Consider the following 27270-nt stretch of genomic DNA (forward strand, 5'->3'; position numbering starts at 1 on the left):
TGAGCAGGAGGACCAGCAATAGTCGTATTAATATGCAAGCATCCTTGGGTAATGCGGATTCGTGTTTCTGTGAATTAACCCGAGGTTAAGATTGGGTCACAATACAAATTCAAAGTTTTACGTGCGGTGGTATATGTATGGGGTAGTAATTTGAAACATGCAATCATCCTGAGGTAGTGCATGTTCAATCAAGTTTATCTGAGGTATAGTTCTGGGTGGTAGGGTTGATAAAAATATAAATTGATTAGAATAATTGAAATAAATATTTAAAATCTTATTCTCAAGATTCATTAGCCTAGTCATATCAATATGCATGCATTCCAATGTACGGTATTGTATATTCATATTTGATCAAATCATGTCCCCTGGGGCTAGGGTTAGGCTAAAATAGGAATACTTCAGAAGATATGTAGGAATTGCTACGTTGTGTGGATTCAAGGTTAGCCAAGTCATGACCCCATGGGGCTAGGGTGGGTTAGAAAAAAATTATGGAAATAAAGAGGGTAAAAACTCTTACCAAAATCTTCCGAAAAACAGCACGACGAAGGTGACTCAGGTGCTCATTGTGGCCCATGAGTTTCTTTCTAAAATTTTCGTCGTGCTATTAAATAATGTAAGATCTATGGTGTCTGGATAGGGCCATTTGCAAACTGGTGACTGCGCGTTAGTCATAACACGCCGTCATGCCAACATGCAACGCACCTTCGCACCTTGTTGGCGTGTTGTGACTAACGCGCAGTCACGCTTTTGCAAATGGCCCTATCCGGACACCATATATCTGAGAGATTCTTTACTCTACAGATATTAAAAGATATAATCAAAAGACAGAATAATGTTCACACAAACGGTGTCTATAGGTAGGGCTAGTTTTACAGAACACCCTCTGTTGTAATTAACACCCAGCAATAATTAACACCGTGCTTAGACATGTAATTGACAGTTTGTGTAGATGTAATTAACATTGTTTAATAGTTGTAATTATTATGAACATTTATAAAGCGCACAATTTTACAAAATAATGCAATCAAAGGCACTTTACATTAAATAAAACAATATTATACAAGTAAAACAAAAGTTAAAAAATATTAAAAATAGAGTGAAATTGACATTGAACAGTTAATTAAAGGCACAAATGAAATAAAATGCTTTAAGCTGGCTTTTGAACTTGTTGTATTCACTTATTATTCCTACATTTTGTGGCAGTTGATTCCATACATTAGGTCCTGATATGGCGAATGATCTAGATGGGAGCGTTTTGCGTTTAATGACATGAACATTGAGTGTGTTGACTTCAATATTAACAGAGCCGATGTTGTATGTTGATTTTCTGACGCTTAGCATTTCTCTGAGATATGAAGGACTGTCACCATTATTGAGACACTTAAAAACAATACAAGCGATTTTAAATTTGATTCGAAAAGAAACTGGTAACCAATGCAAAATCTTTAGGGCTTCTCTAGAATTATCCGTAGATTTCCATTTGAGAACAAGTTTTGCAGCACGATTTTGAAGCAATTGCTGTCCTTTGATAGTACACTTTGGTAGGCCGTATAGCACTTTATTATCGTAATCAAGATGACTGGTCACCAAAGATTGCATTAACTGTTTGCACGAATCTGCGGTTAAGTAATTCAGAAAAAAATTCCATTTTCAACATATTCAACGAAATGGTCCTGCATATTTCACTTATTTTTTTTTTTAATTTATCCAGGTATCATCCAAGGAATTTTATGCAAATTGATTTAGGTACATTTCCCCCAACTACGTATGTTGATGTGATAGAAGACAAAGATAACATCTGCTGACTTCCAAACAAACCACATTCAGTTTGACTTGGATTAAGTTTGAGTCTGTTTAGGTTTATTCAGTCGTTGACATCCACTAGAACTGCCTCCAGATTTTGTATGACATATGATTCGTCTGTTATGTTTTTAGGATTAAAACTATCATACGCAGAATGGTCGTCAGCATACCCAAGGAGTGATACGCCGGTTCCTTTGATTAATTTTTTATGCGTGTCCTGCGGCACTGAGAAATCTTGATGTAGAGGTTGTGATTTTGACGGGTTGATGTAGCCATCCGTAACGAAAGACATGTTTGGAACCATTTAAGTGCCACATTGGACACCCCAAATATGGTATGCAGAACTTCTTTGAGTATGCTGTGGTCACCGGTATCGAAAGCGGCTTGCAGATGCAAGGTGAAGATAACGAACAGTGATCATCTCATAACTCCTACAAGCAATACTAAATAGATAGTTGGACACACCAGAGGTGGGATCAGGTACCTAGGAGGAGTAAGCATCCCCTGTTGATCTAACGCGACTAAAGCTGTTACCCGCTGTTTTTCCATTTTCCACAGTACGTCTTTAAGAGGAGCCGTTTCTGTACTAAACCCTTTCCTGTAGGCACTTTGGTAGTCGGGTAATAGTTTACATGATTCCAGGACTGGACAAGAGCACATTTTTCGACTATTTTCGAAATGAAGTGTAGATTCCTGACTGAACGATAGTTCTTATATGTACATGTATATTGTTTCCAAACCATTCTTTTTCAATATAAATGATCGAATGATTGCTATTTTCCATTCCTGTGCAAATACATAAGATATTAGCGAATTGTTGACAATTGTAGTTATAGTTGGTAACAACACTTCGGCTTATTGTTTTTACCAATTTCGATGGAATTGGATCTGTAGGGCAGTTAATTAGCTTTGCCCTCATGATCACTTAAAGGACATCGGATTCCGAAACTGAGTCAAAGCTTGTAAACCGGTCGGAGCATTTAGCTCCAAGGTTAGGGTTGAATTTGTTATTCTCAGCCAAGGTATTGCGAACGGTAACTATCTTTTCCATGGAGGAGGAACTAAATTAATTTGTCAATTATTCGTCGCTAATGTTCGATTACATGAGGTTATCTTCAACTCTGTCTAATACTCCGAACACAAGGTCGTACAATTTTAATGTATATTGACTGCATTCAACAATAGTAGAATTTATAAGAATAGACTTGTTGTATCGGAGATGTTTCCTGTATGACCATTTATCATAGATGTTGACATGGTCGTTGATGGAAATGTTATAACTTTTTTGATTTCAGGGGCATGCTTGTCCAGAATATTTCGAAGTTCAGTGTTGTAGAACATAGCCAAAACCCCAGAATCGTTTCGATTGCTAATTTTGGCATTAAAATTCCATGAGATCGTTTACGAAATCCACTGGATTGATGTATGTGATTTTCCTGACAGTTTTAGTTTCCCTGGTCATTTTAGGTTTGGGCAGTGATGAATACATGTGAATGATAGCATGGTCACCAATTTGAAAATTTTCGGGTGGTTCAGAATAGGATATACTGTCATAGATCCATACCATGATACGATCTAGTGTATTTCCGGATTGACAGGTAAAAAGTTGAATTAAACCCATGACCTCACACAGTGCAGAAAAGGGGCGAATTCCTAAAAAAAAAAAAATACGGTTGTTGTCACTAGGTGCTTTGTAGAGTAGGGTTAACGATATAGGATGAGAATATGAATTGATGTTGATTGGAATTCTAATTCATATATCGCATATTCAAATGATTGTTTTTCTCCAAGATTAAGAGGTTTTACATTGAGTGTGTTTCTGTACATAATGGCGTTCCTCCGCCTAGTCTTAGCTGTCGGGGTATGTCAATGAATTTGTAATCTGTCATATTCAGATCAGATCTCACAACACCATTAATAGGATCACTGTCATCTAACCATGTCTCCGTTACGCAACAACACACAGCTCTAATCAATATTGTGTTGAACACCGTGTTGAAATGTGTAATTAACACTGTGTTGATAGATATTGAATTTTCTTTACTTTTGCAGTGTCTAACTCAACCACAAAGAGGTTGTCTCTGATGTCCGTACATATACCAAATGGAGCTCGTAAATGACAGTTCTTAATGTAACGGAGGTACTGTCCGTCCTGATCTAGGATGTGGATATGGTAATTGTCAACGTCTGCTGTCAGGATGTGACTCTGGCTGTCTGTAGTGATGCCACGTGGATTAAATGGTTTCTTGGAGTGACCAGTGTATCTAAATCGGCGTTGACCTGACTGATTGACCACCACTACTGCATTAGCTTTTGCGTCAGCCACACAGATATCCAGGTTTCTATTCTCAGTGATGTATTTATAATAACCTGATGAATAGAGAGGACGACCCTGATCATCAAACTGAATGGTTTGTGTCTCTGTGGAGCCAGAATAATGCACAACTTTGGATTGTATTTCATCAAGACTGAGCATTGTAACTAGGAGATCATCGGAGGAGGTAGTGCAGATATGGAAAGGTGTCCACTCCTGTAGTGTGATCACGACTTGTATCTGTCTATACTTCACTAGGTTTACAGTTTTAAAATGATAGTCAGTATAAACAACATCTCCGTCCCGTGTCACTGCTATGTCCACTGGTCTGTCCCCTGACTGGACTGTTATTGATTTCAGTTGTTCACCCTGGAGGTTGAGGAGCTTCATGGTTATATTTTCCCCACATGTCCAGACTTCTTCTTCACCAGACATCTAACACTACGTAGTCGGCATGCATACCCAGTGTCTATGGTGGCGATGAGTCGCGGTTTATTAAGCAGTGATTTGACTGTTAAAGGAGATGATACAGCTTCTGGTGACTCTATTGGTTTGACTGGAGGAGACGATACAGCTTCTGGTGACTTCATTGGTTTGACTGGAGGAGACGATACAGCTTCTGGTGACTTCATTGGTTTGACTGGAGGAGATAATACAGCTTCTGGTGACTTCATTGGTTTGACTGGAGGAGACGATACAGCTTCTGGTGACTTCATTGGTTTGACTGGATGAGACAATACAGCTTCTGGTGACTTCATTGTGTCGCCATGTTCTTCTGTGTTAATGGATAATGGTGACAGAGAACCAAACATTTCACGGAGCTGTTCTGTGTGTATTTTCTGAGGAGAGAAACTTGGTAATATAACTCGGACTTTAGGAGGCAATCTTCTGAACTCATTATTCCTAGATTGGTAGGTGGAAATTAAAAAGCCGGGGGTACATTTTTGCTTTCTGGGTCACAAGAATACTTCCCACTGTCGATAAAATAAATCAACATTAGTATTAAGTTCAGTTTCAATTGTTTGACATGAAATAAACTTTATATACATGAATAAATGAATTAGATGCAAGTTTCAATAAACATACTTCATGTAACGGGTAAACACAATTTACACGCACGAATTACACCAAGATCGTTATTTTTTCATTAGAAATATAAGTATACATAATTACAAACCTACCCCTTACAGCATCATATCCCTCCCCCCGAATTCTAAAATTCAAGAAATTATGATGATGGGTGTAAACAAAGTTATCTTATAATGTCATTTTTCAGTTTGAATAAGATATTTGATTTCATTATTCAGGCGCATAACTTATACAGTTATAACACTTTAGTGACACTGTAATGTGTGTATATCATTTTGTCTCACCTGTAAATCCAACATGGCCTCCGTGATAGTTCGACGTTCAGTGTAGTTCCGTGCTTTAAATATCTGCATATGGCAGGGTTTTCACTTCCTTTTCATTGAAGAGGCGTATAAAGGATTTGAGGAGGCCCAAAAAATTTGGGGGGGGGTCTGGGGAAAATTTTGAAAATCAGGACGCAAAATCCTGCATTCTGGCGCATTCTGAGGGTAAATTTATTGTTTAAAATATGTGAAATTATATATCTTTTTTTCAGGTATTTCAGCAAAGTGCATAAAATATGACATTCAGTCGTCAGCATTCAAATTCAGATCTATAACAAAAAGTTTGTTTTCAAATAAAAATGAATCATGATCAATTAAATTTTGAAAATCAGGAACGCAAAATCCTGTATCCTGGCCCATCCTGAGGTTTAAAATATGTTTTATTTTTAACCTTTAGATCGCTTCGTTTGCTTACTTTGGATTTGAAAATATTCTTTAACTGTTCTTTTCATCACCAGTTCTTCACGTTCATCTTTTAAGTTTTTTATCAGTGTTGTGGGTCAGTGTGGTACATTTGGGAAGATTCCCGTTCATTCAAAACGCAACATCGACTCGGAATTTACAGCCAATGAAAATCCTTCATAGATTATACACGATATTCGCAACCAATGAAAATCCGCGATACGTACCGCTTTCAACAACGAGGAAGTGATATGCACCGTCTATATTTAACTAGTAAACACAGTCTATTTTTAACTAATAAGTACTGGTTATTTCGATGAGAATAATAATTAACTTCGAGTTAAAAAAAAAAAAGATGCAATAATTTTTTTTTTTCAAACACGATTTGAATTGGCAACTTAGTTGTCTGAGGCGGTCAATTCGGCCGGCGGCCGGTTCCTAACGAAAACACTGAATAATTATGGTGAGATTGACCCGTTCTAGATCGACACATACACATATCAATATATACATACATACTAGTTCTGCTTAAATAGATTTAAAGTTCACATTAACACAGTTCGTAATATCGCACTGGTAAAATAAATTCTCTTGTTAGGGTAGCTGAATGCATGTTTTCATATACATTCCCGTTACTATTCGCAACTTTAGGACTAGGGGGTGGGTGTAAATGTAGTTCGGGACATATGTCCCGCGATGTCCGCCGATTAATCGTTATACATTGGATTTTCTTTAAATATCTTACTAAGTGTGTTTTAAGACGATCACCAAGAATCTTCATTGTGAATTTGGTGTATGGAAATTGCCTACTTATTCTTTAGGGGTGGGTGTAAATGTAGTCTGGGACGTATGTCCCGCGATGTCCGATATTGATATTCGCCGACTAATCGTTATACGTTGGTTCTTCTTCAAATATCTTACTAAGTGTGTTTTAAGACGATCACCAAGAATCTTCATTGTGAATTTGGTGTGTGGAAATTGCCTAATTATTTAAAGCTGTATGACCCGATGTCCATGTATTATATTTGTACATAATTACTTTAAAGCAGATTAATTACTTTACAAAGTTATCAACTTTCCCTTAATTACATGTTTGAAAACATCTGCATGTAAAAGAAAACAGTGAGAATATCATTTAGAAAGTAAATATAGGTATCACACCGGTAATTGTCCAATCAAAATGAACTTAGTCAATTGTAGTTCCATATATTTAAAGAAATATTTTTTTTCCTTGCGCGATTTTTCTCATTTCCTCTTCTTCTTTTCTCTTAATTTTTGCACCCCTGATTAGGAAATTTTGTGTAATTTGTAGAAATAACCAAGTGAATACAAAGGAACTATTTGCTGTTGGTAGCTGAGGCTACTTCCTGAGGTGTACTCCGGCTGTTTACACACATGTGAAAAACACGTGGATTTGAGGGTAGTCTTGTTTGCGGGTAATTTATTTTCGAAAATGCCGCGTAGGGTGGTGTTTTTCTGGTGTCGGCAGACGAGATAGGTAACATAGAACGTTTCTGACTGCGTTATTCGGCATCAATTCTGTAAACTGATTTTTAATGAATTTTTTTCCTCTATAGTAATATATAGTGAAAATAATTACCGGTGTGATACCTTATAGTGTTGTACATATATAAATCACCCGTAAAACCTCGGGCCTTTCACCCAAAGCACGGTGTATTCGGTGAAAGACCCAAGGTGTTCCGGATAACGCATAAATTATACAGTGTTAGACGTCTATAAATAGCCCCACGCGCGTCAGGGGAATCCCAATATGATGTATTAACTCAGACGCAAAGTTCTGTCTAGTTTTAAGGCTGAAAGAGCGTAAAACAACGAATTACTGAGAAATATTTTATATTTTTATTTCTATTAAACTTATGGTACGGTACTGTCAACATAACAAAATACACAGCTTTACACAGATAAGACCACCGATGATCTGAAAGTTTGAACTGGTCACGTGACTGTCACTTGAAATGGCAGAGTGACGCGGTTGTTTGTAAACATCGATTTAGAATTAAATAATTTTGGTTAAAACAGGTGAAATAATGTATGACATGTCATACAGCCTCATAACTACATACGTGCGATGATTTAATAACGTTTTTACGAGATGGGAAAAAATGTTGTAATTCGGACCATACAGCTTTAAATTTATGGAGCGCCAAATTAACATAAACTCAAATAATTGAAGATATCTTCAATTATTTGAAGATATCATCAATTCATTTGATGCGCGCAACAATTGAATTAAAGATCTCTTCAAATGATTAATGATATCTTCAATTCTGAATTATTGCGCGCATTAATTGAATTGATGAGAGCATTAATTCTTCAGCTGATTTGATGCGCGCTTTAATTGAATTAATGATCTCTTCAAATGAATTAATGATATCAACAATTGAATTGATGCGCGCTACAATTCAATTGAAGAGAGCAATAATTGATATAATGCGCGCATTAAATCAATTGATGAGAGCAATGATTGAATTGATGCGCGCATTAATTCATTTGATGAGAGCAATAATTGATTTAATGCGCGCATTAATTCAATTATTGCTCTCTTCAATTGAATTAATGATATCTTTAATTCATTTGAAGAGAGCAATAATTCTTTTAGAGAGAGCAACTATATAATTAAAGATATCTTCAATTCAACATATCCACAATTGAATTAATGATATCTTTAATTGAATTGTTGCTCTCTTTAAAAGAATTGATGCACGCATTAATTCCTTATACAAAAGCATTGTAAATGATTTAACGATATCTTCAATTGAATTAAAGAGATCATCAAATTATTTAAACCGAGCTCTAAATTATTTATTGCGAGCAATATTTCTACTAAATTGATGCTCTCATCAAATGAATTGAAGAGAGCAATAATTGAATTAATGCGCGCATCAAATCTATTATTGCTCTCATTAATTGAATTAATGCGCGCATCAATTGAATTGAAGAGAGCAATAATTGAATTAATGCGCGCATTAAATCAATTATTGCTCTCATTAATTCAATTGATGCGCGCATTAATTCAATTGATGAGAGCAATAATTGAATTGAAGCGCGCATTAATTCATTTGATGAGAGCAATAATTGATTTAATGCGCGCATTAATTCAATTAAAGAGAGCAATAATTGAATTGATGATATCTTCAAATAATTGAAGATATCTTCAATTATTTGAGTTTATGTTAATTTGGCGCTCCATATAAATTCTGGTCTGTATCTTTCAATTTATGACCAATATCATTATGATATACCATTTTTCTATGATTGAAATCCATACTCCATGCAAAACTTACATGTAATTTTTACAATTTTATTCACAGCTGAATACTTCTTTTGTGATTTTGAATTACATGTTTTAATACTAAAATGTTCAAAGGTCCAATATTTTATTGCAAATTGTCTCTACTATATTCAACTTAGACATGAAATAAAGCTGTATAACCCGATTTTGCAAAAATAAAAAAATAGCTGTCCTATCAGTGTTGAAAATTAAAAAAAAAGTTGGAGTCCTATCAGTATGTAAGTCAAAATAAATATGTGTCCTATTGCATTTTGCACCGGTCCCAACCCCCCAATAAATATTGACCGGTCCCTTAAACTATATACAACCAACCTACATAGCTGGGTCTTTTCCATTAAAAAAAAATCTCGTACTTTCGAGAAAAATAATACGTAAGTTTGAGATCTTTTCTCGTAATTTCGAGATAATCATGCTTTGAAATTACCGATATCTTTTCTGTTCATAATGATTAAATAATTATACGAATTGGGTTTTTCCAAGATATTACTCGGTTTTCATTTTGCATAGCCTACTTGATCGTTAATGCACGTCTCCGCCAGCTGTTTACAACTACATGACATTACGCAATGATATATATATATATACACACATGTATATCAATTCGGAGTATCCCAATAAACAAGAAAATGAGTTTTCAGTATTTACTTTTTTTTGTCTTTATGTTTACTAAATTCGAGGACAAGTTCTTCCTTCGTGTGCAACCGACCAGTGATAAACATTTTCATGCAGTGCAATAGCACTAACAACGTGCGGATTCTGAAGGAAATCTTGACGAATGTACAAAAATTACCTATGAATACTGGTAAGAAAGATTTTTCAGCAAGTTGAGTATGTCTGTTTAATGGCGGATCTTGTGTGTGTGTGGGGGGGGGGGGGGTGCGTGCGTGTTACATCCCCTCCCCACTTCACACACACTTTGCAATTTTGAAATCTGTAACTTTCCTTACTTTTGTGTAAAAAACATATATTTTGGATCGCAATTCCCACCCCACCTCCCTCTCTGATAATTTCTAGATTCACAACTTGTGTTTGTTTTGTAGAGTCATTTGACATTTCTGATATTAGTATGAATTTACAACTATAGCACACTACGTACAGATAATTTTCTTTCTGTTTTCTAATAACAAAGAAGTGGACAACAAGAGAATCTTCAACGCTGCTTACGGTAAAATGGCAAAACAGAGCTCCACCTACACCACACAATACCACGCAGCGGCTGTCACCAATGGATTGTTATCAGATTACTCTCACACCAGAGTAGAAACAAAACCCTGGCTCCTGATAGACCTTGGGAAACAGTTCTATGTATTTGAAGTTGAAATTTACAACGTTGACGAAAAGGTGCAATGTTGCGGTATGTTGATCCTTTTTTTAATATCCCAATTTTAAAACTATTTCGTAATTTATGTTCAACGTTATATTACGTGTGTTTGAGGCATACTACCCATAATCATCTGCGTCTCCGCAAGGTTTGTCTGCAAACGCACTCTGGCGGAAAGTTAGTGTTTGAGCATAGACCTTCTTTCGGGTCCTCGTTTCCGGCTAATTTTGACTCAAATGTTTCAAAATGCCGAGATCCGCCACCGCTACACCGCCCACTGAGCGCATTTTTCTTTTTTTTTTGCACATATACAATTTCAAAAGCACGTAAGCACTATGTTATGTACAGCTGTACATGATGTGATAAATTTGATTCACCAATGGACTGTCACTAATTTGGAATTGGCTGGAAGTCACATCTGGCTCCATTGTTTCATTTACCCTGTAAGAAATCCCTCCATTTAAATTCAATCAGGGCCGTAAATTACATGGAGGCGGAGGAGGCAGCTGCCTCCTCCAACTTTTGAGCCAAAAAGAATTAAAATTTAAAGTCCATTAGAATTTATGTTGTTTCCAATAACTAAGAACATGATACCTCCCTTAAAAAGCATTCCAAATCTTTCTTTTAGAATGAGTTGGTCAAGTAACATCTTAGAAGGCCCTAGAATCAAGGATTTTGCACGAAACGTGTTCAGTGTGCACAAAATGTGCTCAGCGTCTAATTTCCTGCCTCCTCCAAATTGAAGGTTAATTTACGGCCCTGTCAATAATATATTTTACCCGTTTATGTCCTAATATTGACAACTGTCTACCATTTGAATATCAATAGGAATAGAGAATACAAAATCAACATGCATAAAAAGTTGTTCGAAGACCCACATGAATTTTTTCTTTAATTTTGTAAGAATGGATTACTGAACAGATTAGAAGATGAAACGTTCCATAAATCCATTTCTTCTTCGTATAGCTCAATCAATAATCAATCTCTTTGGCCGTATTTTGGTTCCTCCTTTTTCTTCTCTGCCATTTTTTACTCAATAACGTACATGTATAATAATGAAAATGTCTTCCAAGAGTCCCCACCATCTTAATTTCCAAAATACTAGCAACCAGCACAAAATAAATAGTACTCAAAACCAGCACACAATAAACAACACTCAGAAAACAGCAACAGTACACCAAAACCTGTAAAAATAAACACTATTCAAAAACCAGGAAACAAAAACAGTACTCAAAACACAGCACACAATAAATAGTACTGCAGAAACCATATTACAAAAAGAATCTCTGAACTATACTGGGACAAAAGTTTGTAAAAAAAAAAAATCCAAGTCAAATTTGCACTTTATTTAGAGTAACTTTATGACCAATCCGATTTTTTTCGAATTTGATATGAAGAATCATTGGCACAAGGGGGACATAAATTGTAGATTTCAGGACTCTTGTATCGCTGGGACCTTAGGGGCGGGGCAAAAACTGCCCAATTTTCAAAAATCGCCATCTCCACAACCGCAAATGTATAAGAAAAACTAAATGCATAGTGACGTATAGTAAGATTGATTGATTGAATATCGTTTAACGTCCCGCTTGAGAATCATTCACTCATATGGAGACGTCACCATTGCCGGTGAAGGGCTGCAAAATTTAGGCCTATGCTCGGCACTTAAATGGCCTTTGAGCAGGAAGGGATCTTTATCGTGCCACACCTGCTGTGACACGGGGTGTCGGTTTTTGCGGTCTCTTCCGAAGGACCGCCCCATTTAAGTCGCCAATTACGACAAGCAAGGGGTACTGAGGACCTATTCTAACCCGGATCCCCAATGGGACTGTTGCGTAAGAAAGCCTCTACAAAAGTTGTAAATTTTATGATCGCTGGGGAAGAGGTTCTGTTTTGTTTCTAGGGTGGGGTCAAAATCATTACAGTTATTACTATCTCAACCTTCTTTCTGTTTGCTGTTACGGTATAAAAACTAACTGCTTATCTAGGAAAAGCAGGAGAGGATGTACCAAAATTATGAATTTTGCAACCTTAAGGTTTTTACTTTAGAATAGGTCCAAATTTGTCTTATCGTGTTAATGTTACAGATATTATATAATGTAAAGCCTTTCGTTAGTATAGGCGCTTTCGAGGGCATTTTAAAAGTTTTATGAACACATCTTGTTTTATACTGTTGCTAAATATTAGAATTTAGCTTAGATATGCAGATCAAGATTTCATAGACCTTGGCACTAGTGATACTTTTAACTAACTATCGCATAACCGATAACACGACCAGAGGTGAGAGGCCGTGTGATTTTGAGCGCGATGCTCTAACAACTCGGCCACGGAGGCCCCATTACCAGATGTGAAAAATAAGCCAAACATTACTGAAGATGGGGAATAGGAAGCGGTGGGGGAGGGGGGCAATTGATAAAAGAAGGTAGAGAGTAATCCCATCGTCTCAAACGACTAACTTTCCATTCCACGTTATAGCAACACCCGGACAAAATAAACGATATTCTCCTTTGATGTATACACGACGGGATAACCCACAGATATGACACTCTGCTCTAAAAATATTTGACAAATATTTCTCATAATTACGTTTAGCATACCGCTTCCATGACGCAAATATACGGGTTGGACCATCGCTGAACACCATGGAACTGTGTGGACATTTCACGGGACCAGGGGTAAACAAGCAGCGCATCGCAATACGCTGTCCGACACTGAAAAGGGCAAGATACGTCAAAATCCAAATTGTCAAGGGCACTGGCAATTATCTTCATCTAGCCGAGGTAAAGGTCTGGGCCGTCAATGTGTAAACAACACACTGTACTAAATCCAAGGTGTAGTCAACATACGTACATTGTACCAGTATATTGCACAATAAAGATTCTCTTGTGATGATTCGAATGGGTTACATTCGTTTTATGGAGAGCCAAATTAACATAAAGGCAAATAACTGAAGATATCTTTAATTATTTGAAGATCTCATCAATCCCATCATTGCGCGCAATAGTTTAATTGATGCGCGCATCAAATCAATTGCCATCATCGATTCAATTATTGCAGCCCATTAATTCAATCAGTGCGCGCGTCAATTTAGTTGATGAGAGCAATAATTGATTTGATGCGCACATTAATTCGTTTGATGAGAGTAATAATTGATTTAATGCGCGCATCAATGTAGTGGAACTATGCCTAGCAAAATTTAACTTGAAGCTCGGTGAAAATGACTTGATGATCTCTTTAATTCAACTGAAAATATCTTTAATTATTTACAACGATTTTATATACGGAAGTAATGTAAGCATCAATTCTTGTAAAGAAAGCAACAATTTAATTAAAAAGAGATCATTACTTCAATTACGGACATGTTGAATTGAAGATATTTCTTATTAGATAGTTGCTCTCTCCAGAATATTCATTGCACGCATCAAATAAATTAATGATATCATTAATTCAATTGAAGAGAGCAATAGTTCAATTTTTGCGCGCCACAATGCAATTAAAGAGAACAATTTCATTGAATCATTACTTTCTGTGAACTGAATTGTAACGCGCATCATTTCAAAAGTTTATATCATCAATTCATTTGAAGATAACAACATCAATTATAGTGCCCATCAATTCAGCAAAATATTTAATCAATGCGCGCAGCAATTCACGATTGAAAATATCATTTATTATTTGAAGAGATCTTTAAAATTGAATTGTTGCCCGCATCAAATGGATCGATGTATGATATATTCAAATAATTAAAGAGATCTTTAATTATTTAAGTTTATGTTTATTTGACGCCTTATATCATTTACTTTATACCCATCGTGGTTGCTCAGTGATTCTAAGTGTTTGTTTCGTGAAGGGAGGGGGGGGGGGGGGTCCTAGGTTTCAAACCCCACTCGTACCTTGACTGCGTCAAACATAAAATAAGAATTTAATTCTAAGTAAAACAATTCTTATTTTTCGGATGAGTCTTCAAAAACGAAGATCCGTGTGATCGTAGGTGTTGGAACGATGAAGAATGTGCACCGTGCACTACGGCCCCGAATCTCACGCCTAGATATATTTATGTACACTGTACTGTGTAAAATTATATCCTTTGCTGTGTATACGCAAGTGGATCAAAGTATATTAAACCTGTCGGATTTTAACAGCACACTCCTCAGTATTATGAGTGATGCGAATCCGAGTTGTCTGGAAGATTACTGGAATAATAATAATTAAAATAAAAAAAAACAATAAAACAAATAAAATTAATCAATAGTTTCTCATCTCCGTTGAAATGGTACCGCTCGGATTTTTTTCAATTTATATATTTTTTTTATGTAAACGAGATTACTCTTTTGTTATAGATATTTATATAAAACTTTCAGAACGTTTGAATAAAATTATACCTATTTTTTTTTTTTTTATCAACTATAATTATTGAATGCATACTCCTTTATGTGCAAGTGTTTAATAATAATAATCTAAATTTAATAGTTAGTAATGTGAAGCTATTCTTAATGGAAATAAAAATTCATTGCTTATTCTATTTCAACATGAAGGTACCTCATTCGAGTCAAGAAAAAAGAAAGATAACTCCTACTACAGTCAAGTTAAAGAAAAATACCTGCCTGCCTTATCAAAATTTTTTAAAAAAAAATTGGCCTGAGAAACTATTTATCCATTCTATTTTGGCCCAACAACCATCATTACCATGGATTAAATCAAACTGATACTGTAGGTCTATATAAATAAATGTTTGCTTGATGTAATTTACTTAGGCATAAAACTACTTATGAAGTATTTCAAATATACCATCAAACATAAAATAATTTTTAAAATGAACAAGATGTGTTTGTGAAACACAAATGCCCCCGATAATGGCCAATTCCAAAGATGGCCAAGGTCACAAGGGCAAATATCTTGGTACCAGTACAAAGATCTTGTCAAAAGAAATGCTCATGTACAATATTAAAGCTCTAATATTTACCATTTAGAAGTTATGACCAATGTAAAAAATAAAATAAAAGTAGGTCAAATGTCAAGGTCAAAAGGTTCAATACCAACGGAAAGGTCTTGTAACAAGGAATACTCGTGAAATATCAAAGCTCTACCATTTATTGTTCAAAAGTTATTAGCAAGGTTAAAGTTTTTTTAAAAAAAAAGGTCAAACTCCAAGGTCAAGGACACGGGGTCAAAAATGTTTGTACCCACGGAAAGGTCTTGTCACAAGGAATACTCATGTGAAATATCAAAGCTCTATCACTTACTGTTCAAAAGTTATTAGCAAGGTTAAAGTTTCAGACAGAATGACAGACAGGACAAAAACAATCAGCTGGATCATCAGCTGTCTAAACTGGCTTCCTGCTGATTGGTGCAACACACACCAGTTCAACAGAGGTTCCAATATTCATCACTGAATCAGCAAACAAGATTCAGCTAAAAATCGGCTACAGACCAAATAATGATCCTTCTATGCATGGTCGGGTAACTTTTTGAAGTCACAACATCTAAAAATGATAGGATTCTTCAACCACTTTTTTCAACCAAACGTAGCATTATCAGTAAAATCAACTCGAGGAATAATAGTTTTGGTTAATAAAATTTTTATTTCTAGTAATATAAATAATAAGAATGTTCTTGGTCAGACAAACGACGGGTTCTGGTTGGTGCTTTCTTTGTCAATCCACGCCATCATTTCCTCTCCAAAGTCGTCTGCTACAGAATCCTTACTGAAAGCAAAACTGGCGTCCATGGAAACATTCAGCGACTTCCGATCCTCGCGACTTCCGGTAATCGGAGAACATGGTTTCAAACCTCCACCTCTTTCCACCTGCGTTTTGTGGTGCCTACTGTATATAAAACATAATTGTGCATTTTTGATATTGTAGACAAACCAATAATAGGAATTAGATAAATCTAAACCATTCTGTTTTCTGGTTATTACTCAGGACTAAATGTTTTGTAGATTGCCTATCAACAAACTTGGACACATATAATTAAATTTTCATATAGATGACTGTGGTCAAAACACAGTTGGGCCAATGTTGTCCCTTAAACTTGATTTTTTTTTGTTTTTGAAAACAAATAATTGTGATCATTAGATTAATAAAGGTTATTTACAACAACTTGAATTGAACATATTATCGTTACTACAATAGTTAACCATTTGATTAATGGTACTGCTAGAAGTTAAAAGGAGTTAGAAATAAAATAAAATGGAAGAAAAAATGACCATGCATGACACTTTCAGAGATCTGAAGTACTTAAGGTCATGCAGATCAAGGTCATGCAAATACAATAAAGAAGAATTAAGATATAACGAAAACTGAAATGTCTAACACAGACTATACATAGAGCACAGAGATCTCATTAGACACTTCTGAATATGAAACAGTTAGACTGATATATGCTGATTAGTAGGGCATGCATCAGCATAGCAACTGTGACCATGGAGATAGCAGATATCAAAATAGCAACGTAATATAGAAACGTGTGTGGCAAAAGTACATGCTTTAAACACATTCAAATCAAGTGAAAGTTAGGTGTTCAAATTATGGCATAAAAACTTTCAAGCACTGCAAAATAGTAAATAATATCATGGTGTGGTGATACTGCATTCATGCTGCACATCCCTGGCTCATGAAAACTTTACAGTTAATTAAATGCAGTATGTAAGTATTTTCAAGCAAATAAAATAATAATTTGCACATTCAACATATTCATATACACATACATGTTATAACACCGGTATGTAAAAGTTGTTAAATCTTCTTTATACAGAATGCATCCTCCGAGATTGTCATGACAACCGTCAACGAACCACGGGTACAAACACACAGCGAGTTGTTCAGCAAAAAGCTACACCTGCTGGTATCCATGGAAATCCGATCTTTTTTACACCAGGTTCACAGTAACATATTGCACTAAACTTCCCGTAATTACAACATAATATATCTCCCTTTGGAAAAGGAAATCCCCCCCCCCCCCATTTAGTCTGAATCAAAGCCTTCACACACAATTACACAAAAAATACAAATAACTTCTGTCATTTTTATTGCTTTTGTAGTTATATTTTCCTCCACATTTAGCTTTGTACTGACATGTATACACACACAGCATACAAATTCCCACCTACAATCTGCTCTGTCTACAGTATATAAAACAAACTCTCTCATTTCCTCTCCACGCTTAACATCCTAAAAATCACACTTTGTCTGCTGTATATAAAACAAACTCTCTCATTTCCTCTCCACGCTTAACATCCTAAAAATCACACTTTGTCTCCTGTATATAAAACAAATTCTCTCATTTCCTCTCCACACTAATATCCTAAAAATCACACTTTGTCTACAGTATATAAAACAAACTCTCTTATTTCCTCTCCATGCTTAACATCCTAAAGATCACACTTTGTCTGCTGTATATAAAACAAACTCTCTCATTTCCTCTCCACACTTAACATCCTAAAAATTCAAATTTCTATCACCTTTCTTGTAATATTGTCTTACTTAACACATTCTTTTAAACTGAAAATAATATGCCTCTCTGTGTATCTACATCAATTTAAAAACATGTTTAAAGCTACGACTTCCCTCTGACATCAGTATGTACAATGGAAAAGCCTTAGTTGTTTGGATGTATTGAATATATAAGTAATCTAACTCTTAAATATTGCATTCCATCTTTAAGAGTTTGTCTTCTCCATCAAAATAGCTGTCTGCTAACAAGGTTAAAATGCAACACATTATAAAAAGTAATATCACATAAATCCTGTAACAAAATTATTAATTAAAGCTCGTTAATGTTAATTATCACACATTTGTAAGGTTGAGAACACAACAGTGTGTGAAAACATAAATGTGGATAAAAAAATTCAAAGTCAAATGTGTTTAAATCATGTGCCACACATCAAGACTTTTTAGGTAAAAAAAAAAACACCTGTTGCATATTAAAATCACACCCGATATCTCCATTGAAACAGTAAACAGACTGAGTGGTAACTATGACAACCCCCACGCCTCTCACCTGTTATAGGTCCGTGGAGTAGAGGCCTGATTTCGTGTTAGAGGGTCACACTTTTGAGGGGTCAGAGGCTGATAATGGGTGTGTTTAGTTTGGACAGATTTGTACACTCGAGTACCACTAGGAGTCTGCATGGTGTATTGCACATGAGAACTTTGTTCTTTAACAGCCTCAAAACGAGGCGAACCATGCGGGGAAGAGTCAAACGACGGGTCTATTTCTCGCTTGTGCAGCATGAATGGAGAGCCCCGCCGGGCTGCAGGTGAGCCCGGGCCGGGACGACAGGATACAGATGATAAAGAATGAGAAGGACTCGTGTGTAATGATGACGAAGCAGGATGAGCAAAAGACGAGTTTGAACCTGAGAAGGAGTTCTCTCCCCCTGAGTCTGTCGATTGCTGGGATGGGGAGCTACATCGAGATCCACCCATCAGTTGCTGCTGATACTGTTCAATATACCGCTGCCGTCGCATTTTCTCACTGTATTTGTAAAAGTCTGACATTTCGAATGGTTTTGAGATCACTTCCACATTGCGATGAGGCTGAATTTTAGTCACTGTTACTACAGCATTTGACTGTTTCGTGTAATGTGGAGAGTCAGATCTATTTGGGTAGAAACTTTGGTCATTCACAGAATTTGGTCCTTTACTCCCAAAAAAAGCAGTGCCCTCGTGAAGCCGAGGACTATAACAATGGTTTTCAAAACTATTATCCTGCTGATCTGGACTTCGAATGATCGGAGACGGCTCAGTGAAGGCAGAGTCTTCCCAGGGTGCCGATTTGTGCCGTTGGTGTTTTGGCGTCACTGTTCCCTCATGTTTTACAGGAACTTCTATCACACTGTTTCTAGTTGACACAAGGTCATATTCTGATTGCGAATTTCTCTTACTTCCAAATTTGGAAGGTTCGAGGTCCGTCATCACATTGCTGTCACTATCACTGAGCTGTCGGTCTCTGTACGACCAACGTTCTCGACGACGTAAATTTCGCTCCAAACTGCCATAGTGTCCCTGATGAATTGGTTTGCGGTAATCTTCATATTTGGGAGGTATATCTGATTTACCATACCCAGTCATTACATTTTCACTAAATTCCGAGTTTGTCGGAGTCTTGATTTCATCAGTGCTCTCGTAATGAGAGGTCCTTTGAGTGTTCAGGTTATACATGTTATTGTTCGAGCTAAAACCACTATCCTGGCTGCCTTTCTCATAACGCTTCACATTCTCGTATTCCGATTGGCTGGACATATTGCTGCCAGATGAAGCACTTCGACTACTCAGAGGTGGAGGAAATATCTGGTTTCTGTACGAGTTTGTTTGGTTCAGGGAACTCAACTGAGGACTAAAAAATAAAATAAAAAATTTAATTTCAATAAGAAATGCATATTTCCAAGTCATCATCATTTAAGTCCTACAGGAAACTTGCATTCTAAGAAAAATAGCAATACAGGAATATCAGTTGATATTTCTGCCCACCATAAATAAGTATACATTCACCAAAATAAGTTACTTGTGCATACAAAATATGTGTTACATCATAGATACAGATTTTTCTATGCAAAATACACAACTCTTACATATAAATAGATGACATTAGCCTTTTAACTTTTTATATCCTTATTTTTTAATCAAAATACTCCATTTTCTGAATTTTAAAATTTTCTAAAAAGAGATATTGTGCAAACTTTTATCTAGAAATCATTTCAAACTAAATACTAATACATATTATTGTGTACTTAATGTGTACTTTTATAAGACCTTTTGATTTTTCACTTTAAATAATTCAATATCACAATTTAACAGACTAAGCCAAAAATATTGAATGTCCATTACTGTTTCACATGCATTGAAGTTGTACCCTTAAATGATTATTTTACTCAGATAAATGGAAAGTTATACACAGCGGATTCAGCTCTTTTTCATTATATTGAATATATTTCATTCCAAAATGTGTAACAACCTTATGTATATACTTATTTATGGTGGGTAGTGTATGCAAATGTGTATTGGTAATATTCATTAATACAAATGAAAATACTGAATTTTCATATTTCAATACCAGTCGCATGAGACAGTCATTTGTGTTTCTGACTTTTGCAATTAGGATTAAGTTAGTATGGTATTATTTACAACACTGACCTGCTGAGGGTGGGGCTGAGGGGGCGTGGAGATGTCGGAGACAGTTCCCGGGTGGTGGCTGACCGTTGTATTGTGATCTGTCTGGATGCGTCACTGGTGGCATGCTGAAAGACAATATACGTAGTAGATATATACACCTCGTGCCACTCTCTTCTGTGCATCAAGTGAAGCAAGACTGGAAACTTTATACATATTTCATAATCTAAAGTAGTTTTTTGTTTTTAACAAGATATGTTTGTGAAACACTATGCTTACTAGCAAAGTTCAATTGTGGCAAATAACAAAATGACCTCGATAGATAACCTTGACCATTGTCAAATAAACTTGACCTCTCAGTTCAAAAAGTTTTCATCTTATAATTCAAAACTTACTCCAAAACCTTAAAACATGGTGGCATAAAAATTGTAAGCTTTCTCAATATAATTGGGGGGGGGGGGGGGGGTTATTTCAGTAAGATTATTTGCCTATTTTTTGATTGGAAGAGATCATCGATTTATTATCTAGTTTTCTGTATATGAATATGTGAAACAACTGCCACTTACGACAATAAACAGTCTCTATGAACAACTTACGTCAATCCTACGTCGTGGTGGCAGTTCTGGAGATGTGGTGTCCTGCAAGCTCGAGCTGGATCCTGCAATGAAGTTAAAAATCTATACAAAACTTTCTTTACATAATCATTTCATTTGTATATGCTTTCAAGTCCTTGTGGTAAAGGTGGCTATATTTGTTGTAAAACTTTCCTTCTTTTGGAGGTCTCTTCAGTAAAAAAAAAATCCAAGAAAATGGTTACCGTGTCTTTCAACAAGAAAATTGATTTTGCTTAATTTTGATGTACAAAAATTCATGGGACCCAATTTTTGCAAAAGAATCTATGGTTAAATTTTTCAAAATTCACATAATCCTATAAAAAATCAAAACACTTATATCATATGTGATATCATTAATTCAAAACACAATTCAGCATGCAATCAAACTATAAATGAACAGTCTGGAATCGGTTGTCAAGAATTCATGACTCTATCTCCTTTTCTGTTGAAACTCCTAAGTTTACGATAACCAGTGCTTGGCCTCTGGTCTGAAGTATTCTCCTTACAGAAAAATCCACTCAGCTAAATCTCCAAATTTTAAACCAATAAAATTCAGAAACATGAAAATACTTTTGCTGCTGATGCCAAGAAATTTTGGAATTTGAGGGAAGTGTCCAAGATCTTCTGTACATGATTTCAAATACTCCTCCATGGATATTTAATGCTTATATCCTCCCCAGTTCCAGAATCCTTTGTGAATATGAATTTCATTCGGAATCCTGACAGCAAGTATGCAATCCAAATTCCTCAACAGGTCTTACTGCATCAGAAGTTGTGTGCCAATATCTGCGATCTATGAACATTACATTTTCTTAACTTTGAAAAGAATGTTTCAAAGCAAGGCAATAAGTTGTGAGCTTGATATTTTACACTGTATTATCAGGCTGATATGTAGATGTTAGATTGAAGGGAATTTGAAAATTAACATTGCAATGGATAAGGCCACATGCTTGGAGAGTTTTCCTTGATGTATAATTAACTATCAAAAGATTACCTATGAACTCTGAGATACACTAATCAAAAAATATCTATTATTTTATTACTTCAAGCCGTGTCTAAATTTTGTTTTTCACATATCTACTCAGAGTTCAAAGAAATCAGTATCAATGGCTTTTTTCCAGCATGGCTACTGGAAAATAATATTTGTGCCAAATTCTATCTCACCTTTTTTTTCAATGGAGGTAATTTTAGCTCAATGTCAAAGTGGGTGATCTGCAATAACTTCCACTGCTGATATTTTGTTTATATGATGTTCTAAAAGGATTAGTGTATTTTGTCAAAAATCAGTTAATGCAGTTTAATAGCCAGAAGTTGTGGATTGTAAATCTTTGACATTTTTCTCCTATTACTAAGTATACAACATTTTGTTATTTTACTACATGTATTTGTTAAAGCAATACTAGCTCTAAATCTGAATTTTTTATTTTGTTGTAAAAATGTGCTATTATGATAGTTTTGTATGAAACATTAACCACAGTCACTGATAAGATTAAAACTAAGTTAAGGATTTTATCAAAATAAAGATTTCGTTTCTATTGAAAGGATAGTATTATATAGAAATCATTTTCCATACGGGAAGATAATGATGTAATTTTACTTTATTCAGAGCCTCTAAATAGACTTTCTAACACAAATATCAATAACAAAACTTTAGTTACCTATAATTTTTCCATAATTGAAATTCCGACACCCCCCCCCCCCCCCCAAACTGATAATGCTTTAAATGTGAAACGTTTTTCTTGAAATTCTCTGTACAAATACCAATTTCTCAAAATGCCTATTTCGTAAGCAACAAAGAACACAGCTCTTTCTGGTTTCAGAAACTGACTTTATCACCATGTTAACACTTTCAAGATATCTAATATTTTAATAATATACCAGCAATATATTGCCAATTGATAGTAGGTCCCGTGATAAAAATGGCTTGTACACGTTTCACATCTCTCCAATACCCATTTCTGTTCCCAATGATTCTGACTATGAAACACAAGATTTTAATGATATGTATGCAACCAATTTGTATATCTGCTGAAATATCCATGTGCAGAATTTTGCTCACTAGCTATGAAGAATCTATCAAGGGAGTTGTACACTGTTTGGGATTATAATTCTTTGAATGGTCCTGAAAGCAAAACCTGCTTTAACTAATTTCTGTGAAGAAAATTAGTTCCTATAACCAATACTGGAAAGTTGGTTTTAGCCTCTTTTTTTTTTTTTTTTCAAATTTACTGGATTAACATTAGCAAAGAATTTCTGTAGCATGGATTAAATACTGCAGACGTATATTTCCACAGATTTCTATTTTTTGACGAGTCCACAGGTATGAAATTCTGCAGAATTTTGTACATCTAAATCTCATTGTAAAATACAGTACACACATACCGTTATTTTATCTCTACTTAATTGAGCCCATTACATTTCACAACTGCCAACCATATCATTAAATAAATTCATCTTAGAAATGCTACTACATATATTTCAAATAAAGTTCATTATGTCCGAGTATTTATTATCACATATCAAAATCATAATAAAGAATGTTTTTTTTCTGACCAGAGTTAGCACAAATCTTTCCCACATGGAACAAAGTAAATCTTACTGATACATTCCAATTATGTAATAAAGTGAAAATAATTGTGCATTCTATCTACTAAATGTACTGTTAGTCTATATCAAATACAGAAGTAAGGTCTCTAGTTACTTAAATGTACTGTAGATTTTTTTTTTTTGTGGTGGAGTGGGGGTGGGGGCTGGAATAATTGTTAAATACCATTGATGCAACATTTAAAATTTCATGAAATGCAACTGATCTTAAATTCAGTGTTACGCAACTGATCCAAATTTTTCATTCCCATGTTCTTTGCACCGCTAAATAGTATATTCTTTAAGCAGGTAATATACACACACAGTTAGTCCAAGCCAGGCATATAATGCAAAAGCCGATAAAACGAAATGCAAGTATAAAACATTTATTGATAAAAACGGATCAGGGAGAGTAAGTGAATATAACAGAGGAAGATAACAAGAAGCAAAGCATACAAATGAAAATCAAACACAATTGGACGGGAGTCTTGAAAATGAAAGGTGAATATGACATATAATGAAGGCATATTATGACAATCACTTTTCATAACTTTTCAAAATTTCTGCCAATTTTGTTGAAAATTTGAAAGTTTATGGTAAAGTATTAACACATCATAATATGCAAATGAATGATAATGTGTAATGACACACTGAGGCATAAATATGCAGTAATACGCACAGCTGACACACACAAACACATGCACATATGAATACATGGGAAATGATTATTATGCTTTGTTAAAATGAACACAAGTTATCTCCCTTGAAACAGAAAAACAAGCCACTTAACTCCCTTGGCACTATTGGAAAGACATTTGTTTGTTTTTTCAGTTAAAACAACAAATATATTAACACAGAAAGCTGTCGCACTAAAGCACACAATAAATAAAGTGGGAGACCCAAGATAAAATGAGACGGTTAGACTTGGCTCTCCACATGTTTCTTCTGGGCGAATTCATGACAAATTTTCTCGTAATGATAGGACTGCCACGATGCACGTGTTGGTGATGGTAACGAGAGATATCCAGACGATGCTGAAGACGTCGAAGAGGTGGTTGAATTTGTAGATCCTGACGATGACGAGGGCTTCAAAATAGGTATCATGATGCGGGGATTCTCCATCACTGGGAGCAAGGAACGGTTGAGCAATCCATGATTTTCGTGGTTGGATCCATTAAGAAACGAAGCCTCTAGAATACTGTTGTTATTATGCTGGTCGGGGTTATCCAGGTAAGACTTGTTGAGCCTGTGCTTCACAGAGTACCTCTCCCGGAAGGACTTGTAGAGCCTGGAGGTCACAGAACGCTTCCCGCGTCGTTTCTCCCCCAGCACCATGTCATCACAGAAGGTATTAGACAAACACTGATCTAAGTCGTACTCTCTTTCTACTAAGCTCTGATTAACTACACTGTACATACCATCGAGAGATGGCACCGCTGATGGCAGGAAGTGACCCCTGGTCTCTGACAGTTTCTTCTCCATCTCCTTCATCTGAAAGTCAAAAGATTTCATCATTAAAGAGCACATACATTACTGATCAGTCTTGCATCTTTACCCTGGTAAATCCCATAAAATATTCATGTAGCACGCAAATTCAAAAATGTTTTTTGTCTTGTCACACATAATTGGCAAAATATTCCAGTAAATTATTGTTTTATTCTAGAAACTTTTCTACAAACTTTAAACAAAAAGAAGTGTATTTCTCCGATTCCTTAGAACATATCCTCACTCTCTACTGAACAATTAAGAAGTGCAGATGTGCACAAATAACATTCAGAAAAGCCAGCGTACCTTGGCCTGCGCCTTGTGGAAGGACTGACGCCGCTGCTTGCGGACATACTTGCTGACGGACTTGTCCTGAGACAGTTTTTTGGCAGCGTTGGTTATCTGTTTCTGGAGTTCATACTCCAACTCTAGAGTGGACAAGGCATCATCCGTCTGTAAAAATAATCGTAAAAATTACATCACACATCAACGAGAGCACATACTCGGACATAACAGTGATAGTATACCTTGTTTTACTACACTGACAAAGACATTACTGCATGAAGTCTTACTCTTTCGATTATAATGAAATGTCTTCCCTTGATAAACAATGGAGAATAAAATCAACCCTTTCTCTAGATTTACATCAGTCGTGTTACATGATAAGAACACTTTTACCTTATTCTCGGGAACCTTTGAGGCCAATGAGAAGGCTGTCCCTACCCTCTTTCTGATGGTAGGAAGGGGTTCACCTGGATGTTGGGGGTAGTCCAAGGGCAGACAACCTGTGAGTTCCTACAATCAATTGTAAAACATAACAGTTTAATTCAAATTATCACAATAAATACAAAACAAAGTTGATTTTCAAAACTCTTGAGTCTTAACACCAAAAAAATATGTTTAAAAATATAAAATAACATTAAATATTTTCTTCAAAGTGTATGGAAAATATAGAATATTTCTAAGATAAAAAGAAGTCAATTGTGCATTTTTCTGTAAAATCATAGATTTCTTTCCCCTTCATGTTATTATCTTATAGCCCATAGCATTTCCTTTTCTACACATTTACAGATGAACACTTGATTATCTGATATCTTTCTAGTAGTGATTCACCACGAGTCCTCTAATCAAACTATTGTTTGTTTACCATTAGTGACCGACCACCAAAAACCATTTCAAAACAGACATCTCCCACTCCTATGGTGACTATTTCATGTTTCAATTGTTTCTCATTCTTTTTGTGAGTTGACTCAAATTTTAGTGCAAACTCCATTATTGTAAGCCAAAAATAAATTTTCTGACGGCAACTACCTATAGGTAACAAAAGCGAGTCACGGAAAGGACACACAAGTGATACTGTAATGAAGGCCCTAGGGACACACAAATGATGTTGTAAAAAGGCCCCAAGGACAGGGAGGCCCCGGGGACAGACAGTTTCGTTCTTACCCCTTCCTGTATACAGAGTTGCTTGAGCTCCTCTAACTTCTTGCTGACTGCCTCCTCTAGAGCCTCCTTGCGAGCCTTCAGTGCAGTGTACATTTCTCTCTGGGCCTTTACAGCCTCAACACTGGGGTCGCAGTTCACTGAAAAAGTCAAAATATTTACATGACATAGTTTTTAATAAATGAAAATAAAAACATCCACATTCAGATTCCTTCATTAAATACTATATATTAGAAAAATTTTCCTAGAAATCACCCACTTTTGTGAGAAATGAATGATCTAGATCTAAAAACATGATGAAGGGCCCACTATAGAAAAACTTTCTGATCATCCACATGCAATAGTTTCTCCCTATCATATGTTTACATTTACTCTCTGTCTGGATATCTAATTTATAGGTCTGAATCAGTACAAAGGTTCCTACACTAGTGTGATGAGGGGATTATCTCCCTTTAATCTTTCCCTAAGCCC

At 35.7% G+C, this 27270-nt stretch overlaps 2 protein-coding genes and 1 pseudogene across 14 annotated transcripts in view; 1 reads left to right on the top strand and 2 right to left on the bottom strand.

Moving 5' to 3' along the window:
* Positions 1-996: 996 nt before the first annotated feature.
* On the bottom strand, positions 997-5165 carry LOC130048150 (uncharacterized; annotated as a pseudogene).
* A 4637-nt stretch (positions 5166-9802) lies between these two features.
* LOC125654912 (uncharacterized) lies at positions 9803-13455 on the top strand. The gene is made up of 3 exons (XM_048885018.2): positions 9803-10046; positions 10374-10598; positions 13155-13455. Exons 1-3 carry the CDS (start codon positions 9968-9970, stop codon positions 13367-13369), a joined length of 519 nt encoding a protein of 172 aa, XP_048740975.2. The 5' UTR covers positions 9803-9967; the 3' UTR covers positions 13370-13455.
* Positions 13456-16124: 2669 nt separating this feature from the next.
* The window catches only part of LOC125653491 (FERM domain-containing protein 4A-like), a 60569-nt gene continuing 49423 nt past the window's right edge, over positions 16125-27270 (bottom strand). For 11 of the 13 annotated variants that reach the window (XM_056144458.1, XM_056144452.1, XM_056144448.1 and 8 more), the window contains 8 exons: positions 26803-26939; positions 26035-26151; positions 25663-25809; positions 25290-25362; positions 21271-21332; positions 20699-20802; positions 18564-19901; positions 16125-16387 (listed from right to left, as the gene is read on the bottom strand). In XM_056144458.1, the coding sequence (XP_056000433.1) occupies positions 16180-16387; positions 18564-19901; positions 20699-20802; positions 21271-21332; positions 25290-25362; positions 25663-25809; positions 26035-26151; positions 26803-26939 (2186 nt within the window). In that variant the 3' untranslated portion in view covers positions 16125-16179. The remainder of the gene's footprint in view (positions 16388-18563; positions 19902-20698; positions 20803-21270; positions 21333-25289; positions 25363-25662; positions 25810-26034; positions 26152-26802; positions 26940-27270) is intronic. The other 2 variants (XM_056144460.1, XM_056144459.1) reach the window with 1 other exon arrangement.

The sequence above is a fragment of the Ostrea edulis genome, chromosome 7, assembly GCF_947568905.1.
Source record: "Ostrea edulis chromosome 7, xbOstEdul1.1, whole genome shotgun sequence".
Lineage (NCBI taxonomy): Eukaryota > Metazoa > Mollusca > Bivalvia > Ostreida > Ostreidae > Ostrea > Ostrea edulis.